Consider the following 22799-nt stretch of genomic DNA (forward strand, 5'->3'; position numbering starts at 1 on the left):
AATCCAATGCTATGATATACACCTATTCGTGTATTCCCTTTTTCAATTGTGATATATCATTTTTATGTTTAATACAATGTAAAAATGGAGAAAATAAGCATGAAATTCAACAATAATACACTTATTTCGTGTATTTATTTAGTTATCACCATGACCTCATGTATGAACATTAACTTTGAAACTATAATTACGTTCACCTAACTATTTTTACGGCGTAAAATTAGAAACATATGATGCAAGACTGCTATTACTTGAGGAATTACCGTCCAAAGCATCAGGAGGTTTCAATTCTGCATATCTTGGTTCGCTTTGATGCGGCTGAATTAGTATTAACCTGAAAAATATATATATTTTTTAATGGAATTAAACCATAAACTTGACACCCTCAACTTTGATCAAGTCTTTGGTACACACGGTCCAGTTGACTTGAACAAGTCAAGACTTGTCTTGACGACATGATTCAAATTCAATCATGCCTCAAGCGACTTGTCAAGTCTAATACTTGATCAAGTCTCACCATACAGACGGTCCAGTTTGCTTGAACAAGTCACTTGATCAAGCATACTTGTCAAGTTTACTTGATCGTGTGTAGCCAGCTTTATAATAGTAATAAATTTTTATCAGACTTTAAATATAACGATTGCCATGATTATCAGTCTTTATAAACGGTAATAATCGATTATCATGATTATCAGCCTATTGTTGAAGGTGGTAAGAGATTATTGCTTATTATCAGTATTCGACCAATAATCAATTATCAGACTTTCAATCACAATTATTATCAGTCTGTGAATGGTAATAATCGATTATCACGATTGTCAGTCAGTCAATTTATTTTAAATATTTTCTTTTCATTTTTTATAAGCGTCGATCTCTTCACAAATTTGAAATAAATTTTTACGGTTGTCAAAATAATTAGTTGTTGAGAGAGAGAGAGAGAGTTGTTAATCATATTTCATATAAATACATCCTACATCCATGTCCTAGTAATTAAATCAAAAGTCGTCATTAATTATATTCTGTGATGGACACCCGTCGACGAAGCCAAATGCACTTAACGTTAAATGACGGCTATATCTGTTTTTATGTCGCTATGTCCGTTTGATATATATCTATTTGTGGATTATTTATAATAATTTAATCTTTACATTTCTTATATATTTTGTTCCCATTTTATTCTATATTACTTACTGCAGTATTTTCTTTAAATATCTCTAATTGATGTTTTAAATTCTCATGTAATTTTTTTCAGGAATCATATTATAATAAAATCAGTTCAATGTTCTACTTTGTCCTCATCCAAGTGAAGCTTTAGATATTAATATAGTTATCCATGAATGGCAATGCGTTTTCTTTAAGTTATAGCAAGTATACTTAGATAATGGCGTGGTCTATGCAATAACGGGTAACTAACACAAACGCCGAAATATAGACCCATAGAGGCTTAGATGGACGTTCCCTTGTTTTCATTTTAATAAATGTATTTGATAATGTCTAAAGCAAAGTAGTGTTTGTTTATTCTATATGATAAAGAATGTATAAACTATAAGAATTTGCTTTATAAAGGTGATTTGAATGACTTGAATACACTCAGTAGAGACTAAAAAAATATTTACATTGTAGAAATAGAGCAGATTACGTAGATATACAGATAAGCTTCCTTTCTGTACAGTATACATATACAGTGTTTTATCCAAAATCTGAATGCAATTCCTGTCAATTCCAGTTCCAAAATCCCCAATAGTCACTGGACAAATGCTGGCTTGCAAAAAAACGAAAAAAAGTGAAATATAAAAAATAATGCTGTAGTTCTGAACGCCCATTCCAATTTGTCCCTTGCAGATTTGTTTTATTTGGAGTTTCATAACACGGAGCTGGAAGACGTACGATGAATTTTTATGGGCCATTGCTTTATTGCCCTTTCGTCCTACAAAATGCTGGGTGTTGGTTTTGGTAAATAAATAAGGATCATATATATATATATATATAATGTGTGTATGTATGTCTGTACATTACATATATATGCATATATACATGTATACTAACTTACTTTGAAGGCAACACAGTGGTCAGTATGCTATTCATGCTTTGTTTGCTGAATTATGGATGAAAGTCTCCAACATAACCCATTTCATACACTTATAAAAACGACTCATCAGGTGTAGTACTTTGAACACTAAATACATAAAATGCACCATTCACCTCATATTTTGTACTACACTCTTGTTCATTCTTGATAAGAGGACCTACTTTTCCAAGTCCACTTTCGTACCATCTATCCAGCACCTTCTAAGTCTTTCTCTTCTTCCTGTCAAATATTACATTTTTGATTAACTCATCTCTATATTTTTTACTATATATCTCCATATATTTCACCATTCCATTTATTCTTATGTACACAAAAAATTTCCACTCAGCCATTCTTATTTTTTTTCCTTTATATTTCACACTCCACTCCTCTTATGTTTTTATTTCATTTTCCTTGCATTAGTAATTAAACTCCACATTTCACCCTAATGGAGAGCTGGGCCAGTAATCCCATCATATATCCCAATTTTAGCTTCTCTTTACAATCTTATTCTCTTCCAAAGCTTTTGCATACATCCCTCAACCCTATTTCCTCGACCTTTTTTTGTGATTTACCTCTGTTTTCACTTAACCATAATCTGATATTTCTTAAATACTTGAATGAGTCAGTATTTTCTATCCTACCTAGAAAGGCACTACGAGTGGATGTGATTATAAATTATAAATGTCTTGTTACAATGGTGAAAGTGCTTATTAAATGCCTGACCTAGGTGGTAAAGGCATATCTGCATGAACGAAAGGTCCCCAAAAAATGGCTGAGGTGACTACAAGAATTATAGGAATATGACATTATTTTGTATACATGAGAAAGTGTTTGATATAATTATGATTGAGAGAGTAAGACAGATGACAGAAGTAGTGATGTGGTAATAGCATTGTGGGTTTAGACAGTAAAGGATTTTTCCAGGATGTTATTGTGAAATACGTACTGTAAGTAATCATGTAAGAAGTTGGGAAATACGTACTGTAATCATGTAAGAAGTTGGGGATGTAATAAAACCATTGTTGTAGAAATGGTTTATGCAGGAAAGAGATGTAGTGTGGATGGTGTTGGGAATGTATGATTTAGAAGGCACTGTAGTTTGAAATAGCTGTTAAGTTTTATTATGAAAGAGAAACGTGAATTAGTTAATGATGACTGGGGTTTGGCTGGTTTTGTGCAAAAATGTACCAGAGACATTTGTGTCACAGCCAAGGCTGTTTGATGTATGGAAGGAGTGATGCAAGAAATTAGAAAAAGGAAAAGGCAATTTATGCACAAAATTCATGTTAAAGAGACTTTCATATATGAAGGATGAAGGTGTTTGAAAATGCATGTAAGCAGAGAAAGTTGAATTGTTGAGCAAGAGTAAGGTTACAAGGATAAATGGGGAAAAGGCTGATTGATGAGAGCAAATTTAATGGATTGTGACAAAAGGAGAGAGAACTTGGGTACTATATATAAAGTGAGGAAGTTAGCATGGTACGGGGTATATGCAAAAGACTGAGAAAAGAGTGGCAGTAGTATGGAAGCCAGAGTTGGAAGGCATGAATGAACGGATGAGCCAGCATCCCTTTATGGGAGTTGGTTGAGATGATTTTTTTACAGTAATACATGGAGGAAGGATGCTGAAGGGGTGAGAATTGCAGCAAATCGTAGAATAAGTGGCTAAAAGGGTATAGGAGGTATAAAGTTGCATCATTATGGTTTGTTTTGATAATGTGGACAGAATGGAGGATGGTAAGTTGGTGATAGGTACTATATAAATTGGATGGATGAAAGGAAGACTTTAAAAGTGTTGGATATGATCTGTGAATGACTTGTTCAGAAGAAAGGACCTTATTATCAGTAAAGTGAGAGAATGCATGCAAGATAAAAGTGAATGGCTCAATGTGTATAGACGCTTAAGTACGTAGACTGTCACTGAACCTTTTGTGGTGTATGATGATACAACAGTTAAAATATGTATGTAGCAATAGCTACACATGTATACCAAGGGAAAGTGTAAAAAAAAAGAAATGCATTAGATAATATACTTTATTTTTTATTAACAATGAAGTGCATTAGTTTCTGATAGTTTAGTGGACTGATGTTTTTTAAGACATTGAAATGTCTTAGAAAATGACAGGTTTGCATGGAAAAGACGAATTATATACATTAGACACTTTTTTCATTTTAACAGTTCAGTTTTGTAGTATGTGCAGTTTCCTTTTACATAGTATCTTTCATATAGTAATCAGTTGCTGTTTCTGTTTTGTTTTCTTATGAAAGTTAATATAAATATCTTTGTGCTTACATTGGGTCATCTGGTTTTGACTTACTTAAAACTATAACAAATTGTTTGACGGCTGATCAACAGTCGTATGGATACAGAGTTCTGCGTACCTTTTCAACCTTGTACAGCATCGATTCCTATTATCTGATGTCTTGGAACACTGAAAATTGATAATGGACTGCTTAAAGCCAAGTTCTGCCCATGAACAACAGGATGATTACTGTGACCTCCAGTTAAGAAGGTTGTTGGGACACTGTGTATCACTGGTGTAGACGCCTGCACTGTATTGGCAAGAAATACTGGGGTATTGCTTCCAAAAGTTCCAGCAGATCCCAATCTGGGCTCCACAAGAGCACCACTTGTTACTATAGGTATTGCAACTGTTGGTATGGTTGGTGGATGACCAGTTCCAAAGAATCTCGCCCCTCCAGCCGTCGCAAAGTTTATTACATTTCCAATGTGGGCTTGTCTGTCTGACAGAGAGATTGTTGATTCACGTACACTGCTGTCCACAGAGTTCCCAGAGTCCCTTGTATTAGTAGAGGCTGATGTTCCTGTTGAAGCTGAAGTAGCAGATGATGCAGCTGAGGATGATGATGCTTGCAGTGACTCTGCCATTGTATTCCTTGAAGATGTAGGAAGAGCTGATGAAGAGCCTGTTACTAGAACTTTGGCTGATTGACTCACTGCTTGTGGGGCAATAGTGATTTTAGTGGCTGCAGTAGATGAGGAAGAGCTAGATGCAGGTGCTACAGACAAATCTCCATCGGAGACCAAACCAATTCTAGATACTAATGCGTTTTTGTGTTTTGAACCAGCCCTTTCTGATGCTCTTGCTGAACCAGATGTTGTAGATGCTTCTTTTGAGGTTAATGTTGAAACTAGAGGAAGGTGAACACTTATTGGCAGTTGCAAAAACTTGTTATCTTTAGAAGTACCTGAGGAAGCACTAGAAGTAAATTCCTTTGATGAGGAACCCGGTGGTTTTGAAAATACAAATGATGAAGATACTGGAATTCTTTCCTCTGGCACTAATGTGGTACTTGTAGTTCCACTTACCTTACTAGGTAATTTACTTCCAGAAGATGACACTTTTGATGAAGTTCCAGTTGAAGACAATGCAGAAATTGAAGGAGATTGAATAATTGTAACTGGATTTGATCTTGGTGATGAAATAGAATTAGAATTTGTTGTTTTGGACAGACCTGAAGGAGAGGTACTACTGAAATGTGGTACTAAATTTATTGATTGTGAAGAACCAGTTGATGTTGTGGCTTTAGATAAAGATGATTGAGCAGTTTCACTGGGTTGATTTCTCGTTGAGATTAATGCTGAGGCTGCAGGGATGAAAGCAGGCTGACCTAAATTTACTAGTTGTAAAACTCTTTGAATGTTAGGGGAAAATGAGGAAGTACTAGAAAAAGATGTGTTTGATGAATCAGTCGTGGAAAAACTGCTAGAATGTGAACCTTTATTTATTGGTGAAGAACTGGGTGTTATTAAGGATGCAGATGAATGAGATGCTGAAAATCCTGTCTCTGGTACTACATCTGTATTTGACCTGCTAGAAAATGTACTTTCAAAAGGTAATGTAGATGTAGTTCCTGTTACTGTTGAAGCTGATAGTGTAGGAAAGGGACTGGATTTTATGGAATGTGATACATCATCTCTAGCTGTTGTTATAGATGAAGAACTTGAAGCAGAAGATTGAGGCAGATCTGAAGGGAAGGCGCCACCAAAATGCAGTACTGTACTTGACTGTGAAGAACCAATTGATGATGAGGATGCAGATGAGTGATCAGTTCGTACTGGCACTCTTGTTCTTCCTCTTACAGTAGTTGCATCACCAGGTGATAAACTTGCAGCAGGTGCTGATGCTGTTGAATCTCTGGTTGAAGTTGATGCTGATGTTGTTGCAGTAGGAAATAAGGAATGCTGAACGATTTCTTGGGGGCCTAAATTTACTGTAGAAGATGTAGCTGTAGAAGAAGAACCAGGAACAGCTGCACCAGCTGAGTCTCTGATGGACGCAAAGTTAACTCTTGATAGTGCTCTGGATGGTGCAGGGCCATCTGAAGATGTAGGCAAAACTATGGAGGGAGATGAAACTCCACCTTTTGCAGATTCTGAACCAACTGAAGCATGTGTAGAGAATGGAGCAGCAGGTGAAGCCCCAGTCGAGGTTGATGCTGAAGAAAAAGCACCTCTGATAGGCTGGCCTGCTGTTTTTGGTTGTGAAACCTCTTCATCTGTAGAAATAAACGAAGAGGTACTAGAGCCAAGTTGCTTTGATGGAGCCGAGTTTATAGAAATGGTAAAATGGGGTACTGGAGTGTTGCCATCAGATTGTATTGTAGTTCCTGTAGTCCCAGTTCTCTTGTTAAAAGCTGCACTTTCATTTGTAATTGGATTTGATGCTTCAGTAGCTTCTGCTAGTGAGGAAAAAGTCCTAGAAGCAGATACTTTAGACAGATTTGTAGTGGATGTGCCACCAAAATGTGGTACCGTATGTGCTGACTGGGATGAATGAGATGTAGATGAAGAGGATGACTGAGGAGTTACCTCTTGTGCATTTGATTTTCCTATTCCAGTAGTTACAACAGTAGGCGATGCATTTGCAGTAGATGCTGTTGCTGTTGAGGTACTTGTAGAGGATAATGCTGATTTTATAGGAACTAATACAGGTTGACCTATTAATGATCGAGCAGAAACTTGAGTAGTCAGTGGCCCGTGTGAAAAGGTTCTTGAATCAGACACAGTAGAAGAGCCTTTGCTGGAGTCATCACCAGATTGGGTTGTAGTTGATGCATCGCCATTTTGAGTAGTTATAACTCCAGAGTGACTACGCTGTCTTGAGGGTAGGAGATTAGTTTTTGGTTTTATGATACTGGTTGCTTTAGTGGTTGTTTGTGAGGCTTCAAGAATTTTTGCTGCCTGATTTTTAAACCTATTTTTACATCTTAAACCAGTAGACACTGATGCACCTTTAGAAGCATTAGTACCAGTGCTAGATATTTTAGAAACTCCTGAGTTTTCTTCAAATCTAGTCCTTGCATGAGTATCTAAACCTGACCGTGCGAATTTGGAATCGTTATTGGATTCATTAATACTACCTGGGCCTCTATGGTTAAAACTTGACTCTGTAGCAGCACTCAAAAATAAGCCAGATCCAGAGTACCAGACAAACTAGATCCAGAAGTGCTAGACAAACCCTGCCTTGCATGTTTGATAGTAACATCGCCAAAAGAGTTTGATAATGTTGATGGTCTTGCTACGACATTTTCTCCCAGACCACTGGCATTTTCTGATGCTAACTCACCAGTAGAGGTAAATTCAGAATTCGGAGTTGTAGCAATTATAGTCCCCGTGTCTATAGCCTTGCTGAGTGAAAAAGGCCCCTTAAGGTGTGAAGAAACACTTGGTTGTCTTTCACCTGCATTAGAACCAGCACTAATTTTATCATTGCCGTCGAAGGCTTCAGAATGTGTGATAACTATTGGTATATTGGGAGATCCCTTTGAAGGTCCTTCCACAGAAGATTGAGAAGTTGGAGTTCCAACAGATAATCCTCCTAGTGATAAGTCTGAATTAAAAGGAGCTCTCACACCTGGGCCTCTTCTAGAAAAAACACCAAATTGGCCCCCAGAATCAGCAGTAGATCCTTGTGTGGAAAAGCTTCCTGCATTACTACTAGTGCTTCCTTTTGATGCATCACCAACAACTGAATTAAAGGCAAGGTTGTTCTTCAAATCATTTTCAGTTCCACTTGTACTTCTAGAAGACGACACTGAAAACCTTCCCAAACTCCCATCTTGAATTGAAGATGCAGCTGTTGATTCTCTAGCAGAAATTTCAACAGATCTGCCACCTGCAGGTTCTGGAGGCTGCCCTGATGATCCAGCTGATAAACCTCTAAATCCTTCTGAATTGCCAAAGCCTTTAGCAGAAAGTCTACTGAACTTGCCTGTGTCACTCAGTGCAGTGGTAGTACCTAATCTCCCCAGTGAGAAGCTACCCAATCCTTCATTGCCAAGGGAAGCGTGAGAGGCATCCGTTTTTATGTCGACGAAACTTATTCCTCCAATGCCTGTTGAAGTAGTGGCAGCAGCAAGTGAGCCTCCATTGGAAAATCTTAATCCATCACTGACAGTTGAGGTAGAAGCAAGATTTGATCCTGTAGACAAATCTATAATTCTTTCTTGATTAGCTGAACCAAAAGTTACATCTGAACCCCTAATAGAGAATTTGCCTAAACCACTGTCATGATCTGAGACAGAAGTAGTGCCTGAATGATTAATGGAAATTTTGCCAATTTCTCCAGAATTAGCTAATTCTGAATCAGCAATGAAATCGCCAGCAGAAAGTTTTCCTACTCTGCCAGTATCAGATAAGCTCTCTGATACACTTCCTTGAGATGATGCAGTTGCATCTCTTAAGCCTTTGAATGAGAAACCTCCAGCAGTATCACTGTTTTTACTACTGCTATCAGCAGCATCGGTATGGGTACTGAATATTTGTGTATTTGGAGGGGCTTGAGAATGTCCTTCCACTGTAGTTTTAGAACCTGAATTTCTAACAAATAATCCTCCTGGTGACAAATCATTACTGAAAGTAGCTGTACTACCAGGACCTCTTTTTGAAAAACCACCAGATTCACCTACAGAAGCTGTAGTAGATCTGATTGGAAATCTTCTTGATGCAGATATAGTCTTTGCATTTTTAGCAGGAAGTCTGTTTAATGCATTACCAACAATGGTAACAGAGTCATCGTTGGTCTTCAAAACCTCTTCAGCTCCACTTCCACTGCTAGAAGTTGATCCTGAAAAGCTTCCAAAGCTTCCACCTCTGCTAGAAGTAGATGCAACTGTTGACTGTCCAGCAGAAATCCTTGCAGACCCACTACCTGTAGACAGCCCTGATGATCCAGCTAATAAACCTCCAAGCCTCCTTGCACTATTTGAAAGATCCGAGTCTTCAACAGAAAGTCTGTTTGGTTTGCCTCTGTCAGTTGATGCAGAGATAGTACCTAATTTCCTGAAAGAGTGGCTACTCAATTGTCTGTTCCCAATTAAGGTAGAAGCAGCATCTGATTCTGTGTTAATAAAAGTTCCTCCACCATTGCCCCTCACAGTGGCAACAGCTTGTGAGTCTCTATTGGAAATTCTTCCCCTTGAATTGGTAACAGCTTGTGAGTCTCTATTGGAAATTCTTCCCCTTGAATTAGTAAGAGCTTGTGAGTCTCTATTGGAAATTCTGGCCCTTGAATTGGTAACAGCTTGTGAGTTTCCATTGGAAATTCTTCCCCTTGAATTGGTAACAGCTTGTGAATCTCTATTGGAAATTCTTCCCCTTGAATTGGCAACAGCATTTGAGTCTCCACTGGAAATTCTTAATCCGTCAGTGGCTGTTGAAGTAGAAGCAACATTAAACGTATTAGAAACATCTTTAACATTCTCTTGATTATTTGAGGCAGATATTATATCTGAACCTTCAGCTGAGAATATATTTGAACCACTTTTGTGAACTGAGATGGAGGTAACACTTGAGCCTCCAGTAGAGATTTTGCCAGTGTTTCCAGAGTTGAAATCTCCTATAGAAAGTCTTCCAACTCTACCAGTGGCAGCTAGAGTTGGTGAAACACTTGAACTTTCAACAGGTAATCTTTCTGATACACTTCCTTGAGATGTTGCAGAAACACCACGTAAGCCTTTCAGTGAGAAACCTCCAAAAGACCCAGCACTGGATGATGCAGAAGTAGCAATAGATCTACCAGGAGTATCTTTGGTTTGAGCAACACTTGAGCCTCTGTCAAAGAGGCTTCCAATCCCACCAGAATTAGTGGCTGCAAATTCTGCACCTGTCCCTCTATGTAGGATGCTTCTTAATTCTTCTTGATCTTCCAAAACTGGTGAAGTCTTTTCACCATGTGTAAAATGTCCTCTTAATCTGTTACTACCTGATGAATCAGTGGCAACTTTTAAGCTGACAGCAGGGGAACTTTCTCTTCCTGACGTAGAAGGAAAAGATCCTTCTGATCCAAACTCTATTGGTTCAGCCAAGCTAGCTGAAGTAGAAACGGACCCTGAGTTTTCTTTAAAGAATGTTGCTGGACCTACACCTCTATCTGAGGCAGTTCCATCTTTTAAATTTCTTGCAGAGAAACTTGTAGGCTGATCAGTAATTGTAAAACGTGATTCAGAGTGTCTTCTTCTAGAAGAGAATCTGTGTGATCCACCAGCACTAGTAGATGTGGGGCTTGAACTTGTCTCACCAAACCCATTAGTGCCAAAAATTACAGAATCCTCAGTACCACCAAATTTGATAGCTACTGAAGAACTTAAATCTAAAAGTGGCTCATGAGAGACTCCGACAACAATTGGTGTAGCACGTGCTCCTTGAAAACTAAATTGAGCCAAAGTACGAGAGTGGTCACGGGATTCTGATTCGGTAGTTGATCCAAAAGAATTTATTTTCTCTGAGGAACCAGAACTTGAAGATAAAGTTGATGATGGAGTTGCAGAAGCTCCTCGACTTGATGTAACACCAGCTTGACTCTCGTGCAGAGTAATCTGTTTGAAAAGAATTATTATTATCAGTAATGCATTATGTTTCTACTTAACATTGTGAGGGTTTGTCATCAGGTGAGGTAAGGAAAGATTCGAGAACACAAGTGGGAAATACTTCTCTAATGTGTTAGTATTGTTTCTAGAGTAATTCTCTATAATGTATAACATTAGCTGTTATAGCGAGGTTGTATTTCTAGAGATGCATCAGGAGTATAAAATCAGTTACCAAAATGCACAGAGATTCTGACAACACCCTCAGGTGGTAAGAGACTGTAGGGGTCCTATAATCTATTTATCCACAAATTTTAATGTTTTGACGATTTTTGTTGCATTTTCCTGGACTTTATTTACAAGTAAGGATGGCATAAGAAGCTGTTAGAACTATTATAAGCTGTTATTACATATTGTTAGCAAAAGGTTCTAACTGTTTTGGAAAAAAAATAAGTGGTGAGTAGCATTAATCTCTATAGAAGATACCATACATACATTATTAGTGTAACTGCCAATTAAATGCGAGTTGTGCTTTTTTGCTCAAATACCATACTCACAGGCTGATGTCCTCCACTGTGACTGAGATCATCTTGTCCTCTGCTAAGGCTGACTGCATGTCCTCTTTTGAGGCCGAGATCATCTTGTCCTCTGCTGAGACTGACATCAGCATGTCCTCTTCTGTGGCCGAGATCATTTTGTCCTCTTCGGAGGCTGACATCAGCATTTCCTCCACTAGTGCCGAGATCATTTTGTCCTTCGGTAAGGCTGACATCGGCATGTCCTTCGCTGATACTGAGGTCATCTTGTCCTCTGGTAGGGCTGACATCAGCATGTTCTCTTCTGGGGCTGACACCTGCAAGCCTTCCTCTGAGGCTGACACCTGCATGGCCTCTTCTGGGACTGGCATCAGCATGTCCTCCCTGGATGCTGAGGTCATCTTGTCCTCTGGTGGGGCTGACATCAGCATGTCCTCCTCTCAGAGGTCTAACACTAATTTCTCCTCTGAGGCTGACATCAGCCCGACCTCTTCTGAGGTTGACATCAGCTAGTTTTCTAGGTAAGGGGATACCAGGAGTCTTTGCATTTCCACCTTCACCCGCGCGGAATCGTGACACTGCATCGCCACTGGGTGGAATACCAGCGTCTTCTGGTGTATCACGGCGCACTCTCGGACTGCTACTGGCGATTCCAAACACCATCGCTGCCAGCACCACCTGGGGAATGACAAAAGATCTTCGCTGCTCAATTGGGGTTATTTTGGTTACGTGTATTATTAACAGAACCTTCCGGTTGGAGCACCTAATAAGGCCAGTGCTAAATTTCAGTATTATTCTGTTTGAGAAAGAGACTTGGCTATGAATAAGTATTAAATTGCAGGGCATAAAACGATATCTATGGAAGAAAAATTAAAATTGTTGGCAAGTGAAGAAAAATAAGTGGGAACTTCCATACTCCCCGTTAAAAACATTAAGTATATCCTAGTTAAACCAGACCATTGAGCTGATTAAGAGCTCTCCTAGGGCTGGACCGAAGGATTAGATAATTTTACATGGCTAGGGACCAATTAGTTACTTAGCAACGGGACCTACTACAGCTTATTATGGGATCCGTACCACATCAAGAAATGAATTTCTATCACCAGACATCAATTCCTCTGATTCCACTTCGGCAACCCGGGGAATTGAACACGGACCCTGAGATCGGTAGCTGAGCACGAAAACGACTCGTCCAACGAAGAACTAGAGTGGAGAATTGAATACAGGTTTTAGGAGAGGAAATGAATTACTGGAAGTGGGCTGGAATTGTTGTAAGAGTTGGAATGAGAGAGTAATTATACAACAGCAAAAACTGTCAGGTTTCCCATCAAAGTACTGAGGATTTTTCAAACTTTCATAGTGAGAGAACAGATGATGTTAGGTTATGACAATAACTGTCAATCTTCCTATAGTCTTCCAGTATTGATATTGAGAAATATCAAGTTAATAAGTGTGAGAGAGAGAGAGAGAGAGAGAGAGAGAGAGAGAGGATATTATGTAATCTAGGTGTTAATGCTAATTTACAGTGCTTCAACCACATCAGAGATATTTACGTTATACAGAACTGACGAACTTCCTGTTTTCTCGGATTTGTAATATATATATATATAATGTCACCTGTTGACTCGTATTAGGAACATTAAAATGCTTTGATATCATCATGGCTGACTAAAAGATTTGCATCTGCAATAATAAACAAGTAAAGAATGCGTCGAAGTGTCTTCGAGTTTTCTGTACAGCGTGTAATGCTCTACGAAACTCTCAGCCGGCCGTGGTGGCCTGTGTTGTTTCTAACCTCAACCTTAAATAAAATAAAAACTGCTGAGGCTAGAGGGCTGCAATTTGGTATGCAGCCTATTTCATTCCTTTTATCGCACCTCCGTTCATATTCTCTTTCTTCCATCTTACTTTCCTCTATCCCCTCCTAGGTTCCACGTTGGCCGAGTGCATTTCGCGCTCGGCTACCATTCCGGTGGTCCGAAGTTCGATTCTCGGCTCGGCCAAGGCGGAACCAGAGGAATTTATTTCTGGTGATAGAAATTCATTTCTCGATACAAGATGGTTCGGATCCCACAATAAGCTGTAGGTCCCGTTGCTAGATAACCAATTGGTTCCTAGTCACGAAAAAATATATCTAATCCTTCGGGGCAGAGCCCTAGGAGAATTACTTTGAGGTCCTGTTAAACCTTGCTAACTTTTACGGTCAATTTCCCCTTTCAACGCTGTATGACCTTACAAGTCCCAGCACATGGCCTTTGGCTTCAATTACTCTATTCCGGTTCCCTCACATTTCGTCTGAGGACAAGTTAAGAAACGATAATGATGATGATGATGATGACCTAATACCAAAAGGTCAGTCAGTTTCCTCACATAATGACCCATCATCCTAAAAAAAAATAGGAAAGGAGACGATCAAGTGTTATTTAGACCGGTAGATATATTTTTTTTTCTTTTTCTTAATGAGAGACGATGACCAAACCACAAGCAGAACCGATAAGTAGAGCGAGTCAGTCAGTAGGTAGCATAGCTCTATTTGGTCAAGCAAGAAGGTCAAACCAGCGCATGACATTTCGTATCTGCCCCGATGACTAAGGAAGAGACGGACCCAGTTAACCCGCTTGATTTGTACTTTTTAGTGGACCCCGCCAAAATTACTTTCATCTAATGATATAACTGGTTATTTAGGAGGCGCCTCGAATATATTATGTTTTTGCCCTTTTATATTTTTAGACAGACTGGTCAATATAAACTATATCGGATTTGCGAAATCCCTAATCCAGGCATAGTCGTAGTACCGTGACTAAACGAAGATAATATTTTAATTAGTATAATACAATTATTGAGAGATTTAGACCATTCTATTAACTGGAGTCAAGCAAGAGCCTTAATCCCATGTAATGACACAGTTAAAAGGAATATCATTGAATCTTGTTTCACCAAGTCAAATAATAGAAATGTTCTAAATTTAAGTCTTGGTTTATTTAAACTTGATACTTTCATAATGAAAAAAGTTGTAGATAAATATAAGCAACAAAATTAATATATTCAGTTTTTACATGTTTGGACTGTAAAGAAACTTTGTAATTTCGGTTAGGGTCAATCTGTTTAGGTTTGTGACCGTGTGATACCCGATAATCCTGGATTATCTCTTTTAATTTTTACCCTTTTGATAATTAACCATCTGGTATTCTTGATCTTGTGTTGTACCTGAGACCTTTCTCTCCAATTGTACCTCATTAACTCCTTGACAATGTCTGAGTAAAGACGAAAGCACTTGGATTTCTGACTATCATTTTCCTGTGGAATTCGCTTATTTATGAAGTCACTTGCATCTACTGTGATTTTTTAAGCATACTATATATACATATATTATTTAAAGAAATATCTGTACAGAGAGCTTTCAGGAATCTTTGGGAATCTCTTCGATTCCCATTTTCCAATCGAATAGATTTTTCTTTAAGTATATATGTACATATATATAACTGGATTTTTTCTCCATTTTAAGACTCATGCTACTATTATTATTATTATTATTATTATTATTATTATTATTATTATTGGGAAAGTAAAACCACAGTAGTAAGCGTGTTTGGTTTCGTTATTTAAAATATATTCAGCAGAAAGCTTTCGATGATCTGACTATAATTACAAAAATATGGCTACGCAAACACTTTGTTTTTTGACATATATTTACAAATAGGTTGTTACCTATCTTCAAACAACAACCCGTTTGTAAACACAAGTAAAACACAAAGTACGGTGACATTTTTTGTAGTACAGTCAGATGGACAATTAGGAGGACCGTTCAGGTCATGGAAAGCTTTCTGCTCTATATATTTTAAATAACAAAATCAAACAGGCATACTACTGTGGATTTACTTTCCAATATTATTGGCTCCTGTGATTATGAGTTTTATTTGTATTATTATTATTATTATTACTAGCAAACATATGTATACAGAAATTATGTATGATAAATTCGTAAAGTGACTAAGTCTACGGGCTTAACCAGCTCCGTTTCACGGGCAGAACCAGCTCCATTTCAGGGAATCCCTTCTCGCACTTACCCCCTTCGGAGGGGGAGGGGGAGGTAGGATGAAACCCCATTATAAACCATCTTAGTGGCCCCCACTATAAACCTGCCAAGTTTCATGCCTATCGGACCAGCCATTTGGCCGTGATTGAATGACAGACGGACAGACAGACATAATGCTCGTTATAGTAAGATTGTTATTCAGAAGAACAAGAAGAACCTTATTCATATAGGAGAACTGTTCAAGCTCACAGGAGCTACTAATTTGAAATTTTAAGCTTCCAAAGAGTATGGTGTTCATTTGGAAGCAGTAACAGAATGTGATGGGAAATAAATATGGATAAATAAACAGATAAAGATGTAAGGAAATGAATAGACAAAATAGATCAAACTTAAGCAAATTAATTATTAAAAGACAAGGATTATTTAGGGTAGCAATGCTTTAATCTCAGGGCAAACATATGTTGCCTTAAGTGTTTACATAATTTGCATTTGCACGTAAGCAAGACAGTATATGGAGTCGCGTAGGTGAATCTCTCATTTCCATGTAACGTTTTAATCACAAGAAAAAAAAAGTCGTCGAGTTCTCTATACAAGTATAATGCTGTATAAAACCATCATCTACAGCCGGTAGCATTTCAGTTGCCCACCAGATATCGTAGAGTGAGGGTGCGTCCCATACCTCCGGAAAAATGCTGCCAGACGCACGACGTGTCATCAAGGAATCCGAAAATAGATATATCTTTTGGTGGTCTCGGTATAATGCTGTGTGAGCCGCGGCCCATGAGACTTAAACCACTGTCCGGTGGTGGCCTATATTGTTGCCTGATGCACGACATGGATAACTTTAACCTTAAATTAAAAACTACTGAGGTTAGAGGGTTGCAATTTGGTACATTTGATGATTGGAGGGTGGATGATCAATGTACCAATTTGCAGCCCTCTAGCCTCAGCAGTTTTTAAGATCTGAGGACAGAAAAAGCGCCGACGGACGGACAGACAAAGCCGGCACGATAGTTTTATTTTACAGAAGACTGGAAAGCGCCACAGATAAATGGCTTTGAGTCCTTAAAAGTTTGCTTTCAAAAAGATTAAACCTGAATCCAGAGGGGAGATTCGTTTGCATCAACTGGAGGAAACTATGCAAATGTCTGCATATAACGTTAATGGACATATTTACATCTGGTCTGTATGTAGTGTCTGTTTGGTTCGATTCCGCGGTAAACGGGAGGTAACATGAGTTGATCCACCTCGGTGGCCGCGAGTTCGATTCTCGGGCAATCCACTGAGGGGTTAGAGATGTGTATTTCTGCTGATGGAAGTTCACGAATCTCGACGTGGTTCGGAAGCCACGTCAAGCCGTTGGTCCCGTTGCTGAATAACCATACTGGTTCCATTCAACCTAAAAACACCAAACAAACAAACATACTGAAGAGGTTTCAACATCTAATGAGAGACTGTCACTGTTAACTCTCTCTCTCTCTCTCTCTAGAAGTCAGCAGAGCACAAATACCCAGAGAGTCGAACCTAGTTCCTCTCACAGCCCTGATTGGCTGTTGATAAGCCAATCACAGGGCTGGAAACTCTCTCAGTCTCTCTCGAGAGTGTTCACATAAGCAGGATGTGTATGTTCCACCTCTCCTGAGGGATACTTTTGAATGACGTGCCCCTCAGGAGAGGCGGAACATACATCCTGCCTATGTGAACTCTCTAGAGAGTCTTATAGAGTTTCCAGCCCTGTGATTGGCTTATCAACAGCCAATCAGGAGCGTTGTAAGGGACTGGCCTTAGATATCAGATGCATGGTTGATGTCAATCTATACCATAGGGCCCTGAAATGTGGCTGCTGGCTGTAAGCCCTAGCACCCAAAAGATGGTTAGGATTGCTTCTGTCAATACTTTATTTAGCATTCCTTTCTGTTCACCCTTTCAGTGACTGAACATACCCAACATGGTTTGTCTTTTCGTAAAATCAGGGGCTCACTGTGTATATTAAATATGTATGTGGTTGTATAAATAAAAGTATAAGCTACAAAGGAAAGTGAAACACTGGAGTAGCTGCAAGATCTTTCGACTCAACGTCCTTTACTTAGCAGACTGACGTTGAGTCGAAAGATCTTGTAGCACTCCAGTGTTTCACTTTCCTTCGTGGCTTATATCTTTATTTATGCGTTTATCACGTTCCAAACTTTTGTGATTCAGTTATACATGTGGTTGTATGTGTAATAGAAGAGGTTAGCAGTAAGGACAGAGTGCATGCCAGGTACAGGTTTATGAAGCCGTCTATAGGGGAGTCGACATGTTGTTAGTGAGGCCTTGTGTGTATGTATATTGCGTACTTGTTCTTGTTGTGGAAGTTAAACTTACTATGATCGTAGCAATTACTTCTTGGAACCAACCACTCTTAAGAGGAACTGGAAAGGCGTATCAACATTATCTTTGTCTAATCTCCAGCAAGATTTCCCTTTTCACTTTTTACTTCTTTTACTTTTCCATAAAGAAAACTATTAGGATGAGAAGCGATGAGACACACGTAGGGAGGGGGGGGGGTGGGGGTGATGCTGATGGTGGTGTCTGATGCTGAGAGAGAGAGAGAGAGAGACCGAAGAAGCGTAAGTGGATGGATGCTATAAAAGAAGATCTGAGAGAGACAAACAATTACCGTCAGAGGACGATGTGTCTGACTGAGCCAGATGGAGGCCGAAAGCTGCCATAAACGTCGACCCCCACATAGAAGTGGGCAAAGATGCAGAGAAATTAGAAGTAAATTTATGTAATGTAAATATATATATATATATATATATATATATATATATATATCTATATATATATATATATATATATATATATACGTACATATATGTGTATATAAATATACACACATTATATATGAACATCTATGCATTAAAAGGCTTGTGTGTTAGTTCATGGGTTATTCTATAAGACCTTATGCTCTTTACGAATAATAATAATAATGATATGGTATCAGAACAGAAAGGGTGATACGTGCAAATAGACCAGACGTGACGTTGATTGACAAAATCAAGAAGAAAGTATCACTCATTGATGTCGCAATACCATGGGACACCAGGGTTGAAGAGAAGTGAGGGAAAAAATGGATAAGTATCAAGACCTGAAAATAGAAATAAGAAGGATATGGGATATGCCAGTGGAAATTGTACCCATAATCATAGGAACACTAGGCACGATCCCAAGATCCCTGAAAAGGAATCTGGAAAATCTAGAGGCTGAAATAGTGTGATCCTAGAAACGGCGCACATAGTAAGAAAAGTGATGGACTCCTAAGGAGGCAGGATGCAACCCGGAACCCCACACTATAAGTACCACCCAGTCGAATTAGAGGACTGTGATAGAGCAAAAAAAAAAAAAATAGATGATAATGATAACCACCAACAAAAACCAAAATGGCAACCGCCTTGGAAAAGGCGCCTGGAAAAGCAAATCATGGTGATGAGATCTGACTTGAGTAAACTTAAAGAAATGGCAGAAAAAAGGCTAAGAAGCAAGAAAACAAGGGAGGTACTGAACGAAAAATACAAAGTACAGGAAAGGGGACTAAACAACACAATAGAAGATGTAAAACAGAGGCTTAAGGCCAAAGTACATAAGATCCAGCGGTACATGAACAGGAATAAGGGATACCAACAGAACAAACTATTCAGAACCAACCAGAAAAGACTATACAGCCAACTAAGAGGGGAAGACAACCACCAAGAAATTCCTGAAGCCGAACCAAGTAAGAGACTCTGGGAAAACATATGGAGCAATCCGGTATCACACCACAAACATGCAACATGGCTCCAGGAAGTCAAGGCAGAAGAAACAGGGAGAAGAAAACAAAGATTCACTGACATCACGACAGACACAGTCAGACACCTACTAAATGCCAAACTGGAAAGCCCCAGGTCCCAATGAAGTCCATGGATACTGGCTCAAAAACTTCAAGGCCCTACACCCAAGAATAGCAGAACAACTCCAGCATTGTATCACAAATCACCATGCACCCAAATGGATGACCAAAAGAAGAACATCCTTAGTCCAGAAAGACAAGAGTAAGGGAAATATAGCCAGTAACTGCAGGCCTATCACCTGCCTACCAATATTGGGGAATTTACTATCAGGTATCATCAGTGAAAGGCTATACAACTACCTAGAGGATACAAACACCATCCCCCACCAACAGAAAGGCTGCAGAAGAAAGTGTAGGGGCACAAAAGACCAGCTCCTGATAGACAAAATGGTAATGAAGAACAGTAGGAGAAGGAAAACCAACCTAAGCATGGCATGGATAGACTATAAGAAAGCCTTCGACATGATACCACACACATGGCTCATAGAATGCCTGAAAATATATGGGGCAGAGGAAAACGCCATCAGCTTCCTCAAAAATACAATGCGCAACTGGAATATAATACTTACAAGCTCTGGAATAAGACTAGCAGAGGTGAATATCAGGAGAGGAATCTTCCAGGGCGACAAACTGCCCCCACAACTCTTCGTAGTAGCCATGCTTCCCATGACAAAAGTACTGCAGAAGATGGATGCTGGGTACCAACTCAAGAAAATAGGCAACAGAATTAACCATCTGATGTTCATGGACGACATCAAACTGTATGGTAAGAGCATCAAGGAAATAGTTACCCTAATCCAGACTGTAAGGATTGTATCTGGGTAGATCAGGATGGAGTTTGGAATAGAAAAATGCGCCTTAGTCAACATACAAAAGTAACAAGGACTGAAGGGATAAAGGTACTAGATGGGAGCAACATCAAATATATAGATAAGACGGGATACAAATACCTGGGAATAATGGAAGGAGGGGATATAAAACATCAAGAGATGAAGGACACGATCAGAAAAGAAGATATGCAGAGACTCAAGACGATACTCAAGTCAAAACTCAATGCCGGAAATATGATAAAAGCCATAAACACATGGGCAGTACCAGTAATCAGATACAGCGCAGGAATAGTGGAATGGACGAAGGCAGAACTCCGCAACATAGAACAGAAAACTAAAAAACAAGAGCAAATACGGACAGACACGAAAGGAAGGAGCGAGAGGACTACTAAGCATAGAGGACTGCGTCAACATCGAGAACAGAGCACTGGGGCAATATCTGAAAACCAGTGAAGACGAGTGGCTAAAGAGTGCACGGGAAGAAGGACTGATAAAAGTAGACGAAGACCCAGAAATATACAGAGAGAAGAATGACAAAGAGAACCGAGGAATGGCACAACAAACCAATGCACGGACAATACATGAAATAGACTAAAGAACTGGCCAGCGATGACGCATGGGAATGGTTACAGAGGGGAGAGCTAAAGAAGGAAACTGAAGGAAAGATAACAGCGGCACAAGATCAGGCCCTAAGAACCAGATATATCCAAAGAACGATGGAAGGAAATAACATCTCTCCCATATGAAGGAAGTGCAATACGAAAAATGAAACCATAAACCACATAGCAAGCGATTGTCCGGCACTTGCACAGAACCAGTACAAAAAGAGGCATAATTCAGTGGCAAAAGCCTTCCACTAGAGCCTGTGCAAGAAACACCAGCTACCTTGCAGTAATAAGTGGTACGAGCATCAACCTGAAGGCGTGATAGAAAACGATCAGGCAAAGATCCTCTGGGACTATGGTATCAGAACAGATAGGGTGATACGTGCAAATAGACCAGACGTGACGTTAATTGACAAAATCAAGAAGAAAGTATCCCTCATTGATGTCGCAATACCATGGGACACCAGAGTTGAAGAGAAAGAGAGGGAAAAAATGGATAGGTATCAAGACCTGAAAATAGAAATAAGAAGGATATAGGATATGCCAGTGGAAATTAAACCCATAATCATAGGAGCACTAGGCACGATCCCAAGATCCCTGAAAAGGAATCTGCAAAACCTAGAGGGTGAAGTAGCTCCAGGACCTCATGCAAGAAAGGAGTGTGAATCTAGAAACGGCGCACATAGTAAGAAAAGTGATGGACTCCTAAGGAGGCAGGATGCAACCCGGAACCCCACACTATAAATACAACCCAGTCAAATAATAATAATAATAATCCAAAGAAAACTCATAATCACGTGAGTCAGTAACGTGGTTAAGTAAATCCATAGTAGTATGCCTGGTGATTTTGTTATTTGAAATATATAAAGCAGATATATTTCAAAAAACACAAATCAAACAGGCATGCTACTGTGGATTTACTCTCCCAATAATAATATAATGATGATAATAAAATTCTTAATCATTCATAATCCAAGATGGTATATAATTATGTATGTAAGTTCCTAAATTAGATAGAAATTACCTCCCTAAATTAAATAAAAACAGTTCTCACATCCAACGGTTTGCATCTAACCCATATATATATATGTATATATATATATATATATATATATATATATATATATATATAGATATATATATATCTATATATATATATATATCTATATATATAGATATAGATATATATATAGATATATATATAGATATATATATATATATAGATATATATATATATTATAATAATTAAATAGATATCTATATATATATATATAAAATATATATATATATATGATCGATATATATACTTATATATATATATATCGATATATATATATAGTATATATTATATATATCATATATATATATATATATATATATATAGATACATTGTATATATATAGATATATATATAGATTATATATATATATATATATATATATATATATATATCTATATATATATCTATATAGATATATATATATATTATTTAAGCAAATAACGTTGGCGGCTTCGATGGCTGTGGTTTTTGAGACGCCAGCTGATGATAGAATGAAATCAATCTGTAAACTATATCTCACAATATTTAAAGAAACATCTTTCGAAGTACCTTCGTCCACATCATTGATTATGTCGGACTATCGTCGAGTCGTTGGGTTGACCTCGCTTTGGATTCGGAGGTTCTAAGAGGCGTTCGGACGTTCACTTCCGTCGAGTCTTTGACCTCACTTTGGATTCGGAGGTTCTAAGACGTTAGGGCGTTGACCTCCTTCGAGTCTTTGACTTCACTTTGGATTCGGATGTCCTAAGGCGTTAGGGCGTTGACTTCAGTTCGAGTCTTTGACCTCACTTGAGATTTGGACGTCCTAAGAGGCGTTAGGGCGTTGACCTCCGTCGAGTCGTACGACCCTAAGACGTTCGACTGACGACGCTGATTGGGTCGTTGTCAAACGACCTCCACAGAGGATGTGCGAGGTGAGGTCTTCGGAGACGGAGAGAGAGAGACGCGCCAAATGGTCCTGGGG

General features: G+C 38.7%; 2 protein-coding genes across 2 annotated transcripts; both read right to left on the reverse strand.

The window, feature by feature from the left end:
* Positions 1–4457: 4457 nt before the first annotated feature.
* Positions 4458–7399, reverse strand: LOC135205684 (serine-rich adhesin for platelets-like). The gene is made up of 2 exons (XM_064236599.1): positions 7346–7399; positions 4458–7190 (listed from the first exon to the last, which is right to left on the reverse strand). Exons 1-2 carry the CDS (start codon positions 7397–7399, stop codon positions 4458–4460), a joined length of 2787 nt encoding a protein of 928 aa, XP_064092669.1.
* LOC135204723 (hornerin-like) lies at positions 7356–22799 on the reverse strand. The gene is made up of 3 exons (XM_064234882.1): positions 22385–22799; positions 11458–12114; positions 7356–10912 (listed from the first exon to the last, which is right to left on the reverse strand). Exons 1-3 carry the CDS (start codon positions 22397–22399, stop codon positions 7496–7498), a joined length of 4089 nt encoding a protein of 1362 aa, XP_064090952.1. The 5' UTR covers positions 22400–22799; the 3' UTR covers positions 7356–7495.

This window comes from Macrobrachium nipponense, chromosome 24 (genome assembly GCF_015104395.2).
Source record: "Macrobrachium nipponense isolate FS-2020 chromosome 24, ASM1510439v2, whole genome shotgun sequence".
NCBI lineage: Eukaryota > Metazoa > Arthropoda > Malacostraca > Decapoda > Palaemonidae > Macrobrachium > Macrobrachium nipponense.